Source organism: Marmota marmota, unplaced genomic scaffold (genome assembly GCF_001458135.2).
Source record: "Marmota marmota marmota unplaced genomic scaffold, marMar, whole genome shotgun sequence".
NCBI lineage: Eukaryota > Metazoa > Chordata > Mammalia > Rodentia > Sciuridae > Marmota > Marmota marmota.
Genome location: NW_026000240.1, coordinates 25,780,075 through 25,797,713, shown reverse-complemented (window position 1 = coordinate 25,797,713; position 17,639 = coordinate 25,780,075). Strand labels below are relative to the sequence as shown.

The following is a 17,639-nucleotide window of genomic DNA, read 5'->3' as shown; positions in this document are numbered from 1 at the left end:
TCATTGTATTATCTTGAACAACTAATTTAAAAAAAAACAGGAATGAAACCATCATCCAGCTATTCTCAGTATTTATCCAAAAGAACTAAAATCAACATACTATAGTGACACAGCAACATCAATGTTTAAAGCAGCTTAATTCTCGATAGCCAAGTTATGGAAGCAAACCAGATGTCCATCAGTAGATGAATATATTAAGAAAATGTGGTATATATACACAATGTAGTTGGTTTTGTTGTTGTTGCTGTTGTTGTTGTTGTTGTTGTTTTTGGTGGTGCTGTGGATTGAACCCAGGGCTTTGTGTATCCCCTACCAACTGAGCTACATCCCCAGCCCCACAATGTAATTTTATTGAATCACAAAAAAAGAAATGAAATTATGGTATTTGCCAGTAAATGAATGAAACTGAAGAACATCATACTAAGTTAAATAAGCCAAACTCAGAAAATTAAGGGTTGCATGTCTTTTCTCATATGTGAAGCTCAAGCAAAGTAAGGGGGAAAGGGGGGGTTCAGATATCATAAGGATAGAGGGAAGATCAGTGGAATCGAAGAAGGAGATTTAGGGGGAGGGAAGACAGATATGAAAGGAGGGAAATGTACAATGGATTTGACAAAATTATGCTATGTGCCTGTATAAAAATACTGCAGTGAATTACACCTTTGTGTATATCTATAAAGCACCAATTAAAATTAAATAAATAAATAAATAAATGGAAGACCAGTAGAGTACAGGAAGGGGAATAGGGGAGGGAGGAAGGGAGGGTAAGGGGCAGCACCAGGGACTAAAATGGAGCAAATTCCTTACATGTCAAAAACGAATCAACTATTATGTATAACTATGCACTAATAAAAGCATTAAAAGGGTTTTTTAAAAAGGAGAGGGTCTGATGACTAGTAATTTTAAATATATCTGTAAAATCCTATTGCCATGTAACATAACCACAGAAGTACCACAAGTACCAGAGATCAAATTGTGCTACTGTACTGTCCACTGAGTTTTTCTTTCACCTTTTAAAGCTACTTTCTTAATGTTAGAGTTCCAAGACCATGATGTGTAGTATGCGAATTTAACCCCCAGTCATATACAAAACAGAAGCTCCGTCTCAATGTCAAGTGGCTAGTCAGTCCTGAATGCATGAGAAAGGGAAGGAAAATGAAGGATGACTGAAACCACAGGAAGACTTACCTGACAAATAAACACCTGGAAGAAGGGGCATGGTGTGTTAAGGGGCAATAATTACATCCCCTTAAGAAACACTACTGTTTTAAGACCTAATCTCACACTACCAGGTGGCCTGGAACCTCCCTTTTCAACAAAATTGTCACAACCCCCAATCACCCTGGCAACTAAAACATCTAGACCCTCACAAATAAAGTACCCTGAGAGCTAGTTAAAGGGCAATAAGCCAATTAATGGGGCAAAAATAGGGGAGATCAATATCCTTAAAGTTTCCTATTCTATGAGCAACATACCATCCTCTCTTGGGGTAGTCCATACAGTTCCTATGCTGTCAGTCAAAAGTCAAGAGGCAGACCTGGGAAAGGCTCTCTGGAAACTTCCCTGGGACCCCCAAAAAAACTTGAGCATAGGAGGAGTGAGTACTCCATCCTTCTCCTCTCCAAAAGGACACATTCTCTCCCTTGAGAGTGTCCCCCTTTCCCTATCCCTTCTAATAAACTCATGCCTATTACTCTGAGCAACATATCTGAAATCTTTCTGGCACGATTTCAAAAATTGGGGTGAATGGGTACCTGTGTGGCTGCCTCAGTTTTGCAGTAGGCTTCTCCCCTGTAAATTCAGAAGATTGTTTTTCCCTTTTTTTTCCATACATGGACCAGCTCCAGCTAAGCTTAATATGCTTCCTTGTTTTCTCCCTGGGCCAACGAGCTGATTTTTCTAGTCCATTCACTGTATAAATTGTTGACTAGATTATCAAATGAATCTCTTCAAATGATCTCTTATATTCCCTGGAGGCTCATGGAATTCTAATAAATCACCCTGGAGGCTACTTCAGAGAGCAAAGGGAAAGTGGGCAGATTCTTCCCTCTATCCTAAACTCCAGAGGAGCATTCCCTCTCACCTTCCCTCCCACTGTCACACAGTACACAACCACACATATGTGAGCATGACACATTATTCTTTCTGATGGGATTCCTTTTTATAACATTATAAAATTTTTTTGAAGGCATTCCCTCTAAAATCTGGAACAAGACAGGGATGCCCTCTCTCACCACTTCTATTCAACATAGTTCTCGAAACACTGGTCAGAACAATTAGACAGATAAAAGAAATTAAAGGCATAAAGATAAGAAAAGAAAAACTTAAATTAGCACTATTTTCGGATGACATGATCCTATACCTAGCAGACCCAAAAGGTTCTACCAAAAAACTTCTAGAATTAGTAAATGAATTCAGCAAAGTGGCAGGATATAAAATCAACACCCATAAATCAAAGGCATTCCTATATATCAGTGACAAATCCTCTGAAATGGAAATGAGGACAACCACCCCATTCACAATATCCTCAAAAAAAAAATAAAATACTTGGGAATCAACCTAACAAAAGAGGTGAAAGACCTATACAACGAAAACTACAGAACCCTAAAGAGAGAAAAAGAAGAAGACCTTAGAAGATGGAAAGATATACCTTGTTCATGGATAGGCAGAATTAATATCACTAAAATGGCCATATTACCAAATGTACTCTATAGGTTTAATGCAATGCCAATCAAAATCCCAACGGCATTCCTTGCAGAAATAGAAAAAGCAGTCAAGAAATTCATCTGGAAAAATAAAAGACCCAGAATAGCTAAAGCAATTCTAAGCAGGAAGAGTGAAACAGGTGGTATAGCGATACCAGATTTTAAACTATACTATAGAGCAATAGTAACAAAAACAGTATGGTACTGGTACCAAAACAGGTGGGTAGACCAATGGTACAGAATAGAGGACACAGAGACCAATCCACAAAATTACAACTACCTTATATTAGACAAAGGTGCTAAAAGCATGCAATGGAGAAAGGATAGCATCTTCAACAAATGGTGCTGGGAGAACTGGAAATCCATATGCAACAAAATGAAATTGAATCCCTTTCAATCACCATGCACAAAAGTTGACTCAAAATGGATCAAGGAGCTAGGAATCAAACCAGAGACTCTGCATCTAATAGAAGAAAAAGTTGGCCCTAATCTCCATCTCGTGAGGTTGGGCTCCAAATTCCTTAATAGGACACCTATAGCACAAGAGTTAAAATCAAGAATCAACAAATGGGACATTTTCAAACTAAAAAGTTTTTTTTCTCAGCAAGAGAAATAATAAGTGAGGTAAATAGGGAGCCTACATCCTGGGAACAAATTTTTACCCCTCACACTTCAGATAGAGCTCTAATGTCCAGAGTATACAAAGAACTCAAAAAATTAAACAACAAGAAAACAAATAACCCATCAACAAATGGGCCAAGGATCTGAACAGACACTTCTCAGAGGAGGATATACAATCAATCAACAATTACACGAAAAAATGCTCACCATATCTAGTGATCAGAGAAATGCAAATTAAAACCACTCTAAGATATCATCTCACTCCAGTAAGAATGGCAGCCATTATGAAGTCAAACAATAACAAGTGCTGGCGAGGATGTGGGGAAAAAGGTACACTTGTACATTGCTGGTGGGACTGCAAATTGGTTCGGCCAATTTGGAAAGCAGTATGGATATTCCTTGGAAAGCTAGGAATGGAACCACCATTTGACCCAGCTATTACCCTTCTCAGTCTATACCCAAAAGACCTAAAAAGAGCATATTACAGGGACACAGCTACATCAATGTTCTTAGCAGCACAATTCACAATAGCTAGACTGTGGAACCAACTAGATGCCCTTCAATAGATGAATGGATTAAAAAAATGTGGCATTTATACACAATGGAATATTACTCACTAAAAAATAACAAAATCATAGCATTTGCAGGGAAATGGATGGCATTAGAGTAGATTATGCTAAGTGAAGTTAGCCAGTCCCTAAAAAACAAATGCTGAATATCTTCTTTGATATAAGGAGAGTAACTAAGAACAGAGTAGGGAGGAAAAGCATGAGAAGAAGATTACCACTAAACAGGGACAAGAGGTGGGAGGGAATGGCAGGGAAAAGACGAATTGCACGGAAGATGGAAAGAGACCCTCATTGTTATACAAAATTACATATATGGAGGTGTGAGGGGGAAGGAAAAAAGAAAGAGAGATGTGTCACAGTAGATTTGGTAGAGAGAGGTGATGGGAGGGGAGGGGAGGGGAGGGGGGATAGGAAGGGAAGCAGAATACAACATACATTAGTATTGCTGTATGTATAAATGTGGCTGTATAACCAATGTGATCCTGCAATCTGTACACGTGGAAAAATAAGAATTCATACCCCATTTGAATCAAATGTATGATATGTCAAGATCACTGTATTGTCTTGAGCAACCAATAAAATAAAATAATTTAAAAAATTATAAAATTTTTGAGATATTCTGAACTTTTAACTTTAGAAGTAGTGAAATTGAGACACAGAAATATTAGTCAATGATATGCAATATATCTCTCTGAGTTAGAGAAAAGAGTTGACATGTGAATCCAGATTCAAAATAGGTAGGAATGACATTTGGAAAAAAATATTTAAGATTTTCTATAACTAGAGACACTTCATGTAAGAAAGTTGGGGTTTAATTTTCTGACTAATGTGAAGAGAAACAAGGTGACAATTGCTAAATTTTTTGCTTATATTACCAGTCTGCCTTAGTATTTAAATATTTGCTAGTACCTTGTGAGTACTGTGCTCCACATACAACACTTAGCATTTTGCTTGTATTCTACATTTAATCTACAAAACAATCCAGGTAAATGAAACATTATTATTTCATTTTGCAGATGAAAACAATGAGGCTCAAAGAAATTAAGTGACTTCACTATCAGCTACAATTAGGCCAGGAGAGGTGGAATGGAGACTGAACCAAGCTGTCCAGCTCAGAGCCAAAGGCCTTCCAGCTATTTACCTCTGCTCTCTCCTCTCCTCTGTGGTCTCTGTAGATCAAGGCAGAGTGAACACCACAGAAGCTGCAGCATGACCACATTAACTGATCAGTTCCATCAAATCTCTACTACAGTTGGTTCTCATTATTCAGGTATTCCATATTTGTAAATTTTTCTAAAACCAATACCCATTGATTACACTTCCACAGTCAAAACTGAACATGCGCAGGGGGAGAGAAATGGGCTCCTAAGTTACATGTTCTCAGTAGAGGCTTAACAAGGTGAGGCTCTGCCTCCTTTTTTCAGCTCTCATGCTGTAAACCAGTATCCTTTTGGAATCATATTTAACACCACACACTTCATATTTTCGTGCTTTTTATTGGGTTCGCTATTTAAAATGGTCCCTGTGCACAGTGATGAAGAGATATCTATTGTTTTATCAACAACAGGAAGCTGTTTTGCACCTTATGGAGAAAACTCATGTGTTAGAGGCACAAACTACACTGCTGTTGACTGCTAGTTCGATACTAATGAATCAACAGTGTATGGTAAATAAAGTGTCTTTAAATAGAAACACAAAAGATTATATATTGATGAAAATGTGGTGACCAGAGGCTCACAGGAACCTAACCCTATATTTGCCCCGATGAACAATGATTCAGTATTTACTTACTCAGTGTCCTTTGTGACTTTATAGAACATAACTACTATGATGAGTAAGAATCAATGCTGATTCCTCATGCCTCCTAACCAGCTTTGCCTACATTTTTTGACTAAGATGGCAGCAGTATCTCAGTCCCTTCACTTGGGAGGGCCACATGAACAAAGCCATTGTGTCTCCAAGGATTTTCTGGCTTATCCACTGCAGTCCCCACAAGACCAACCTGCAGCACCTCCCATGCAGCCACCTCTACACTCACTTTACCCTCTACAAAGGGGAACCTGGCTAATCAGGAAAGAAACTCCCTCAAAAGGTAAACAGTGAGTAGAGTGTACATATGGTAGAAAACAAATGGCTCTTGGTACCATGTTATAGAAATTATCTCACTTAGGTAGATAAAGGAGCAAGGCAAGCCCAGGTGGCACTGGTGAGTCTCCCCCTCCATTACATGACCCATTTATGACGTGTGCACCAGCCTCTGCAAGAAAACACCATCCCTACGCTCAGCATTCTCAGAACTGGGCTGTCCTTTGTCCTGTGACACTCTGTGTCAACGCTGTACCCCATCATGTCTGTGACTGCCTGCCAGGGCTTGGGATTTGTAGTTTCAATGATTGGGTTTGCAGGCACCATTGCTGCCACCTGCATGGATCAGTGGAGTACCCAAGACTTGTACAACAATCCAGTGACAGCTGTATTCAACTATCAAGGGCTGTGGCGCTCCTGTGTCCGAGAGAGCTCTGGCTTCACCGAGTGCCGGGGCTACTACACCTTGCTGGGACTGCCAGGTAAGAGCCGGGTTCCTGGCTGGCTGGTGGAGAGGCTGGGGTGGTGAGGAGATGGCAGATGTCCCAGACAGGAGGACCATGGGATGGGGGAAATGACATTTGTTTCTGACAAAGGTAACTGCAAGCATCATAAGGGTTGAAACAGAAGTATAGGAACCTTAGGGAAAGAAACTTTCTGGAGTTGTTGGAGCTCCTGTTTCCCTAGCTAGAATATGCCTCCTTTTCCCCAGGGGCACATTTTTCTAATACCTCCTATGTGAGCAAAGGCATAGTCTCAATCATGCACAAGACCAGGACTCAAGAGATTAAGACTTTAGTCACTTTTTTCCTTTAGTCCCAAGATTCCCCTCACCGAGTTGGGGACTGCCTATCTCCTGAACGATTCCATCTCCAGCTCCCAGCTTTCAGGGATGCCTAAGCAAGAAGAAGCCATAGAATTGGGGCAGAGGGAAAGACCGAGAAAGAGAGCTAGGGTTCTCTGGAGTGTGCTGGATAAGCCCCTGCTCTGGACTCCAGGTTTCTGACCTCCTGAAAAGTATGAATTACAAGGGATGAGATGCCAGACATCCCACCCAGGCCTTTGCACGGCAGATGAGCTCTGCCATGAGGGGAAAGGTGTTATAACCATGGTGTCCCTTCCCCAGATTGGCATGTTAGCTACACAAGGATTGTGTGTTTGATTGCTAAGTAGACTGGTCATTTCAACTTGAAAAATTCAAGTCATGTTAAAAGTGTCCTTCACTCAGAATAGAGTAAGACAATGAACAAACTTGTCATTTTTATTTTTGCTTATTTATTCCTTCCATGAATAAAATCAAAGTTCCGATAGGGGAATTTATCATGTTGGGCATTGTAGGGAGAATCAGAAATAGAAACCACAGGGCTTCTCCCACCTAAAGTTGCCATTTGACTGTAGGGTCAAGATCGAGACACATAGAAAGGTAACAAGTAGACCTTGGACATATGTATTCTTTTATGCATTCAATATTTATTTATGGAGCGCTCCCTACAACTTCAAATTCTGAAATATCATAATCTTCATCAAAAATAAAACACTCCCAGAATAGGGAACCATACTCCCTGATGGGTAATATAAGGTGCCAAGTGAGGAAGACAGAGGGCCAGTGCGGGAAGACATGAGATGACAATGAATCTGCTCAGAAAAAAACAACTCAACCAAGGGGAAAAAGTCACACAGAACCTGTGAAAGGTGATTAGGATTTGGAGGGAGCAGCATTACAGAAAAAAAAATCATGGGCAAAGACCACCCACATCTCACTCAGGAGCAAATGAGAGAATGACCTTGGCTGGTGGAGAGGGTTTATGTGGGACAATTATAAAGATTATTAAGTGCCAGGCTATGGTGTTTTGAAGCCAGTGAGAGGTTTGTTTGTTTTGTTTTGTTTTGTTTTTGTTTAAGATGATGGTATTTCAAGAATATTAATCTGTAAGAGAATGCAGAATAGATCAAAGCAGGAAGACAGCTGAAGACAAAGGCCATAGAACCAGGGTGAGAGGGAGGGACTGAGGATCAACAGGAGAATGTGAGCCAGATGTGACCAGCTACCATTCAGTGGGTCTCCCTTCAATAGGGGCTAGAGGGAAGATGAGCTACTTCTATGTCTCTATGTCCTGTTGACCCCTTCTAGCTCTGGGTCTAGCCACCTGCTCTTGGGATCATCCCTCACCTCAGACTCAAAATGCCCAAAACCTATCAAAATGTAGGACATGGGTCCATGCCGAGCTAGAGACCACAGGGGAGAAAAATCAGCCAACAGCTGACCTCATACCACAAAGCTCCTCTGAGTACCTGGAGAGCTGCCACTCTACTTCGCAAAGAGGAAACAGCAATGGAGAATTGTACACTAACATTGAATAAGCCTTGAATATTTTGTATGGTCTCTACAAACGCCTGGTGAACTTGATGTGATTGTTATAGTACCTTTGTAGACAAGGAAACTGAGTTTAAATAACTTGTCCAAGGTCACCTATATAGGTAGCCAGGGCTCTAAACCTTTCCTGTCTGAGCCTAAGCTCTAGAGCATAGGCCTAATAGGAATCCCCCAAGGCTCTAAGACACAAAGCAGAAATCTCCACCACATAGGTACCTTTCTGTCCTCATCTCTAGCCTAAGTCTGGTTCTGCAGCCCCACCCAGACTTCCTCCTGGACTAACAGCAGCAGTCAACATCCCCCATATTTATGTTACAGATGAAGTATGCAGACTCACAGGGTCAGGGTGACTTGCCCATGCTCCAGGAGTTGAAAACAAGGCAGACCAAGACTGCCTAGTATACCTTGTGTGCATGTGTGTAAATGTGTGTGTGTGTGTGTGTGTGTGTGTAAATCCCATGACTAGATAGTTCAGGAAGGGTTTTACAAAGAAAGTATTATAGAAATCCCATTTTAAAAACATTCTTGCAGACACTCAAAGCTGATTTAAATTATTAAATGTTATTTATTTTAATTATTGTTAATCTATTTATTTCAAAGTTACTTTATTACATACAACTGTAACAATAAATTTAAATTCCTTATGCATGAAAGTGTTGCCCAAGAACCAAACCAAACTTGCAAATATAATATAAATTAAATCAAAACTAAGCTCAAATTTAAAACTTAATTTGGGTGAAGCATGCTGTTAATTTCCACTTAGGTGTAACAGAACAAAGGATCTGCCTCAAGTCTCCTCTAGATTTCACCTTGTTTCAGTGTTTTAACTTCAATATTACTGATGCAAATTCTCTATTCACATAGGTTTGCATTACAAAACAGTATTAATAACTTTGATGAGATCACACCTCACAGTTAGCCATGCCCCAGCAAGGAACCATCCTCTCACATCTGTGGTTATAAGGTATCTGTGACTCCATGGTTCCCTACAGTGGTCATGTTCATTTGAGGAAAGGTTGTTTTGGGGAGCTCCTGAAATCTGGCTTTAATGGCCTTCTTGACCAATTATTTCTGGAATTGCACAGAGAATGTTCCTTACTGTGTATTTCCCCCAATAATCACTGTAATCAGCTGTGTTCAAAGACATGATGGTGAGCAGCTTTTGGGTGGTGCTAATGTACTAGCCACCAAGGCACAAGCCTTTGAACTTGCAGTACCACTGGATGGGGAGAAATTCCTGCAGCTCTGTTTTATATTTGAGCTACAGAGAAGCTTTGTTTGTTAGCAATTGAGAACTTCATTTGGCTACCCCTGGTGCAAATGTAAGCACCAACATAAACATAAACCATTAGTGACCAACAAACAGATCTGGAACATTTGTTTTAATTTGTTTTCCATTGCCACTGAAATGAAAGCTCAGAATTTTAAAATTTCCATTAAGAAGCTATACACTCCAAGATTTCAAACACAGATTCTCAGGCTCAAAGAGAAACAACAAGACACAATCAAACCCTCCAGAAAAACTCTAGGTATAGGTCACCTTCCTAGAAGTTGTCATTTACTAGCCTCATAACCAGCAGTCGACCTGTTCTGGGCTGACTAGGTATAGACAGGTTCTTTCATAGGGCACACAAGGAAGAAAAAGCAAAGGTCTTTGGTCTTCTCATATGCAAAAATAATTGGGAAATAAACAATGACATAGACTTGTAGCATTAGAAGAAATGTTTATTCATTCAACATTGTTGAGCATCTACTATGTCCCAGACTGTCTACATGTGGGTAATATAAATGTCACAGGGACGTTTAGTAAACAGTCATTGCAATACAGGGTTTCTCAACCTCAGCATTATTGACATTCAGGGGTGGGGGGATCATGTACATTGCAGGATATTTAGTATCATCTGATCTCTATCCCCTAAGTTAGGAGTAGCATTGCCTCCTTCACCCCAGTTGTGGCAATCAAAACTGTCTCCTGATTGCCAAATATTCCCTAGGGGGCCAACTCATCCAGTTAAGAACCACAGGAATGAGGGGGTAGTAAGTACCATGTCTGGTACAGGGTAGAGATCATGAAGAAAGGGAGGCTGCCAGAAGGAAATGGTGGTGAACTGAGTTCATAGCAACATGGTACCCAAGAGGATGAAGAAGAAGAGGGGGGGCGGGGGTAAATGAGAAGAGAAAGTGAGGGGTATTCAGGGAATTGAAAAAAACTCAGCTCTGTGTGTGATGGACAGGGAAAGGGGAGGCAACACAGTACAGTGACGTGTTAAATACTTAATAATAATATATGGACTGGATATGGCTTAGTGGTAGAGGGCTTGCCCAGCATGTACTAAGACCCTGGGTTCAATCCCTAGTACAAAAAAAAGAAAAGAAAAAGGAAAAATATGTTTTAGCATTTTGCAAGAATCAAAATGAAAAAAAAAATTTTAAAGCTTTGAGAAATTTCTAAAATACCTACATAGAAATACATACTGCAGGTTCCTTCATGAGAAAATTATAAAAATGCACATTTGCCTCTAATAAATATATAATAATAATAGAATTTATTGAGACATTTCTATGTACTTTTCTAAGAAATTAACATTTATAAACCAACAATATATACAATTATATAAGTTTAATTAAACTGCCTAATCTTCACAACAACCCTGCGAAATAAGGACTATTATTATCTCCATTTTATACACATTTTATACAAGGAAACTGAGACACAGAGAGACTAAAAAATTGCCTGGCTGGGTGGAGTGGCACACATCTGTAATCCCAGGAGGCTGAGACAGGAGGATCACGAGTTCAAAGCCAGCCTCAGCAAAAGGGAGGTACTAAGTAACTCAGTGAGACCCTGTCTCTAAATAAAATACAAAATAGGGCTCAGTGGTTGAGTGCTCCTGAATTCAATCCCCGGTACCCAAAAACAAAAACAAAAAAATAATTCTTGGCGGCCTGTAGGAGTAAGCGGCAGGGTAAAGATTCAAACCAAGAGAACTTCTCCAGAACCTGGGCTCTTCTCCATTGTGAAAATTTTAATCTGGGCTTGGGATGTGGCTCAGTGGCAGAGCACCTACCTAGCATGCTCAAAGTCCTGTGTTCAACCCCCAGCACTGCAAAGAAACTTTAATGAAACTATCAGTAAAAGTTCTCTGGGAACTTGACAAAGTGTATACCACTAAAAAGCAGTAGATAAGGAACTCTTAAAAGTTTTTGTTTATTTGTTTAAGAATAATGAAGTGACAGCTAACTCTACCAGATGTTCAACTAAATTTTAAAGCTTTGATAATTAAAAATTGTGTTTTGGCACAAGCATGAACAAACAGATTATTAAATAAAACCTAAAATGACACGCATAAGTGAATTTCGTGAAAGTTACAGAAAGTTTTACGAAGCAATGGGGAAAAGGGAAGGTTATTCAATAAATGCTACAAGATTAATGACTAGCTTTTTTTGGAAGGAAAAAAAGAATGATAGTATCAACTCAAACGCATACCAAAATAAATCCCAGGTGAATTAAATGTAAAACACATAAAATACTTTTATATTTTTTTAAATTTTTATAATTTTATCTCCTAAATGGAAAATAATTTTCTAAGCATGAACACAATGCTTAGAGAAGGAAAAGTAAATTTGTTTGACTACATCATTCAACAAATATTTATTGAGCACATTTTATGCACCAGGCACCAAGGAGCACACAAATGAGACACATTGCATGTTTTTTCTTTCTAAAAACACAAATGAAACTAAAATCAAACAACTGAGCTGTTTTTATAAATATAAATAAATTTTATAATTTATAATTATTTATGATGTCCTAAGATCCTTAACAAACAATTCACATAAGTTGATAGGAAAAATACTGAAACTCTAATGAATAACTGAAGTTTTTAAGGAAAAAATATTCTTAAAAATTTGTTTAAAAAGTTCTAACTCAGGGTCTGGGATTGTGGCTCACATGTGCTAAACAAGCAGTAGAGCGCTTGTTTAGCACATGTGAGGCTCTGGGTTCGATCCTCAGCACCACATAAAAATAAATAAATTAAATAAAGGTATTGTGTCCAACTACTTCTAAAAAAAAGTTTAAAAAAAAAAGTTCTAACTCAGTAATCAAAAAATGCAAATTAAAATAAGTAATCATGTATATATCAAATTCACAATTTAGGTATGGGTGGAGTAAGAGCTTTCAAATACTGCTGCTAGGAATAAAATTCATAAAAAGCAACATAGTTCTATGTAAAAACGAGTTTTTTTGAAATTTCACACTTCTAAGAAACTATCCTAAAAGAATCAGAGCTGGCCAGGGGAGTGCACACCTGTAATCTCAGCAACTCAGGAGCCTGAGGCAGGAGGACAGCAAGTTCAAAGTCTGATGTCCTTGTTTATGGCAAAGGTTTTGTTGAAAGGAATCAAATGTAATACTCTTGTACTAACTCGATGTCTGATTCTGTTTAGTATAATAGGTTTGGTACAATTTTGCAACTTAGCACGACTCTCTCAAAATAAAATTTTAAAAATGGCTAGAGTATAGCTCAGTGGTACAGTGCTCCTAGGTTCATTCTCCAGTACCCAAAAAAAAAAAAAAAAACAGTCACTAGAAATGCTGGCAAAGGGTTACATGTAAAATGTTCATCGTAATGTTGCTTTCATACAAAAGAAAACTGAGGGAAGATACAATTTACCTATATAAGAATGGACACATGCTGGGCATGGTGGCATATACCTGTAATCTGAGCGGCTTGGGAGTCTGAGACAGGAAGATAGCAATTTGGATGCCAGTTTCAGCAATTTAACAAGATTCTAAGCAATTTAGTGAGACCCTGTCCCAAAATAAAAAATAAAAATGGCTTGGGATGTAGCTTAGTGCTAAAGTGACCATGTGTCAAATCCTCAATACGAAGAAGAAAGAAGAAAGGAGGACGAAGAAGGAAGAAAGGAGAAGGGAGAAGGAAGAAGGAAGAAGAAGAAGAAGAAGGAGAAAGAGAAGAAGAAGAAGAAGAGGTGGTGGTGGTGGTGGTGGTGGTGGTGGTGTAGGAGGAGGAGACACTGTTTAGGTGAATAATAATACCTTTATATATTAATACACTCGTACTAAATTACATCTACAAAAGCTTACATAACTACAATGAAGTAGAAAAAGCAAGACATCAAACCATATAATCCCTTAATCTCATAAAAAATATAGAAAGAGAACAGAAATGAAAGAAGTCTGGCAAATGTTTTGTATAGAGTTAAAATTATGAGTGATTTGTTAAAATTTTCTCTAACTTTTCTATTATGAACACCAAAATGTAGAATCAGAAATTAGGAATATGTACATTGTGGTAATCTATTGAAAGAAAAATTAATGTGTCAATTATTTCTAGTTAGTATAATTAGCTTTACTCTTTCCTAATTCCTGGCTATAATATTTTATATTGCTATTTGTACCACCATTTTTGCCTAATTACCACAAAAGATGTTCTATTAATACTCCTAAAAAATTGTTAACAGAAGTAGTGGAAATAATTTCTCCAATGTCAGTAAAATAACATAAGCTCCCAGAAACTTACAATCTGGAATGATACTACTACAACCATAATTAAACCTGAATGCAGGGATGGTTTCCCTGATGAAGTCAGAAAAACATTTTGTTCCATTTTAAAGGTGATTAAACAAAATTGTACCAAACCTATTATACTAAACAGAATCAGACAGCGAGTTAGTGCAAGAGCTTAACATTTGATTCCTTTCAACGAAACCTTTGCCATAAACAAGGACATCAGATTTTCTTCTTGGATCCCCAACCATTCTTTGGCAAAGACAACCAACACAATGGTCCACTCATTTCAGGGCACAAACATTGACAAGAAAGTAAAAACTCCCACCTTATATGTGTTTTAAAACACAGAAGTATGTAGATTTATAATTCTTTCTTAATTCAGTTTTCTTCCTGGGTTAAGAAAGCTTTAGTTTACCCTATTTCCTTCTTTCAAAAAATAAATATATAAATAAAGTCACTGCCACATTTCAACCAAGAAGAAAAACTTAAATTCATTATTAAGTTATACCTGAATAACTTTTTTCTGATTTTAAAATTTGGCATAAAACATCTACATAAGGAAATTGGAGGAGAAACTGTCATGAATGAGAATACATAGCTTATAACAACTTATTTCTTTATTTTTCTGTTTCTGACTTGTTGTTTTGGTGGCATTATAACCAACATATGGGAAGAGGTTACGGATAAATACCATAAACTGGATAGCTGGAAACCAAACCAATAAGATTTTTTTTTTTAAATATAAAAGCCTGCCTTGCCAGGCACAGTAATGCATGCCTATAATCCCTATGACTCAGGAGGCTGGGATTGGACGATTATGAGTTCAAAACCAGCCTCAGCAACTCAGTGAGGCCCTAAGCAACTCAGCTAGACTCTGTCTCTAAATAAAATACAAAAAGGGCAGAGGATTTAGCTCAGAAGTTAAGCATCCCTGGGTTCAATCCCCAGCACCAAAAAAAAAAAAAAAAAGACTGCCTCTTGATTAAATGAAAAGTAAGATAGCCCTGACCATGGAAAGAGTAGCAAAATAATTCCTGAATTATTCCAACAACACTTAACCAATTTAACTGGTCAATCCCTGTCCACCAGCAGAAACCAGTGTCATTTCTGACTGCCCCTTCCCTGCCATTTAGCATTTTGTAGCTCAGCTCAGGGAACACACAGACATTAGCACAGTTTCACTTTAAGTCATATAACTCTTCCTTGTGCCCTTATTTGGGGTCTTCTGACTCATGCTTCATTCTCTTCCAACACTGATCACAGGTAAGGTGTGCAGTCGAGGGTAGTTTTGCCTCCATTCAGATTATTTGCCTTCTCTGTTTGCTGGGAATAAAGTCATGAAAGCAATGGCTGGGTGCACCCAAGATAACATTGAAATGTCCAGACAAAAGGGCTCATTTCCTGGAGAATCTGTCATGGTTAGAGATTGAGGGAAGGGGGCATGTATGTGTGCATGTATTTCAGGGCCTTGAAATCCAGATTTGCAAAGATCTAATTAAAATGTCTCTGAATTCACAGACCAGACATACATGACCCTCAGGAAGCAGCCAGTTGATCAATTCTCTTAAGAGAATTGTGTTGTAGAGACAGAACCTAACACCTGATCTCTTCAGCCACGTGCTCTTTACTGGGATTTTACAGTTTCTATTATTTGGACCACTAAAGTGGAAGCCTTTCTACAAATGTAAAAGACAGTGTATGAGATCTGAAAGTGTTCTCCATTAGTCCCCAGTTACATATGAAGAACCTGACCTATAAGGACTAGACCACCAGCACACCAGGCGCAAGTGACATTGCCAAGAGTAGATCTTAAGTCTCTCAGTGACCAGGTCAGGGTCCTTAGCCCGATCATCCTTGGCCCCTCCTTGGACCTTCATAGCACCTTCTCTGTCCCTTTCTTGACCCTCACCTGATTCTTGTGACATGAGTGACAGAACAATATGGAGGTCAAGGTATTCCTGGCTTCTCATTTCAGTTCCAGTACCTGTGGAGAGAGCATATCTCTAGGCCCTGGTTTCCTGTTCTCACAAGTAGAGATAACTTTGCCTGCCCCTCTCCACTGCTCATAAAAACAGAGGAGAGCTAGACTGGAAGTCAAAGTGGGAACCCCACCTTGGCCGTCCTTCAAGCATCTGTGCATCAAGGCACTTGGACACATTCCTTAGCCTACTTTCACTTCATTTACTCATTTAAAGAACATATGGGAATAATAACACTTGGCCTGCCCATTTCTGTAAGATCAAAATGGAAAGGTGTAAGTGAAGGGTAATATAGGAGTGGCCAAGCTCTGGTTTAAGATGGAGCTAGGTGGGAGCTTCCTAGGTCCTTTTTATTTTAAATGAGGTCAGACAGAGTGGTCTCAAGTGATGCTCTCAGTGGTAGTGGGCACTTCAGTGTTTTCCATAGATGGTGGCCTGTTTGGGGTTAAGCCAGAGCTGGGGTTGGGGAGGCTGGTACCACCTAGAGGAGGGAGTCCTGTCCACTCAGCCCACCCAGTACTTGAATCCACTGGGGCTGTGTGGCTCAGCCAGACAAGTGCCTCTTGGGGCTGCTTCCCTAACAAATGAAAAAATAATGCCCTTGAATGAGGAGTGAAACTGAACTATCTAAGGAAAACAGAGTGAGCAAACACTGAGAGCCAAGGGAAACCATCTGATTAGCAGAGGTCCCCTCCGGCGCAGGTCGGTGCACAGCTTGGGCAGCAGGAGGGTGGCAGCTTCTCCCTGGTGGCACCACAGAGCGAGCGTGCTGAGGCCATGTCCACCACCACGTGCCAAGTGGTGGGGTTCCTCCTGTCCCTCCTGGGTCTGGCGGGCTGCATCGCTGCCACGGGGATGGACATGTGGAGCACCCAGGACCTGTATGACAACCCAGTCACTGCCGTGTTCCAGTATGAAGGACTCTGGAGGAGCTGTGTGAGGCAGAGCTCCGGGTTCACCGAGTGTCGGCCCTATTTCACCATCCTGGGCCTTCCAGGTAGGCACCATGCACCGTGGGCAGGACCCGGCGAGCACAGGCCAAGCAGCTATCCATCCTGGTGCCCAGAATGAGCCACACTCCTGCCTCTGCAGGTGACCCTGGCCACTCTGGCCCAGGAAAAAAGGTGTAAATAAGAGAAGCTGGCTCTCTGTCAAAGAGAGCAATAGGAAAAATGAGGGAAACCATACCAAGTTGAAGGAATTGCAAGTAAGGAGGCAGGCCACCAGAAGAACAGGTCTATTTTAAGAGCTGGCTGGTGATACCTAGAATAAACTGTTTCTCCAGGAGAAAATAAATTGTTTGCTTCCCTGTGCATGTGACTCACTTCTGCCTGCACAGACATGGGAGTGGGGAAGGAGGATGTTAAGTCTTTTGATAGAGGCATAAAAGTTTATCAAGGGCTAATTTAATTATATTCAATCCAACTAAATTTTTCTTTGAAAAGGTGAAGTCTCTGTAAGTGCCAAAAATATTACCATTGCATTATAATTTCCTTTTTCTGCATTTGAAATTAAGAACATCAGGTATGTTCTTCCTAATAATCAATGTGTCAGAATATAAAATTATAATTATAGTGATGTCAGCATGTAAATATAATTACAAATGTGATATCCTTTCATCCTCAAGGATAGAATAAGTTAAACCTTGTTTCTAATGCAGATAATTATTTCAAATATACGTCATAGCAACTTTGCATTCTGGATATTATAGGAGGTCTATTTGTATTTATTTTTTAAAAAGCAAATAAAAAAATAATAGGGCAACCTAAT

The 17,639-nt window shown here is 39.4% G+C and overlaps 1 protein-coding gene across 2 annotated transcripts in view; it reads left to right on the top strand.

The window, feature by feature from the left end:
* Nucleotides 1-6,237: 6,237 nt before the first annotated feature.
* Nucleotides 6,238-17,639, top strand: part of Cldn18 (claudin 18) — a 28,565-nt gene continuing 17,163 nt past the window's right edge. The window contains exon 1 of one of the 2 annotated variants that reach the window (XM_015487305.2): nucleotides 6,238-6,462. In XM_015487305.2, the coding sequence (XP_015342791.1) occupies nucleotides 6,243-6,462 (220 nt within the window). In that variant the 5' untranslated portion in view covers nucleotides 6,238-6,242. Of the gene's footprint in view, nucleotides 6,463-16,506; nucleotides 16,867-17,639 lie in introns of those variants that run through there. The other variant, XM_015487304.2, reaches the window with a different exon arrangement.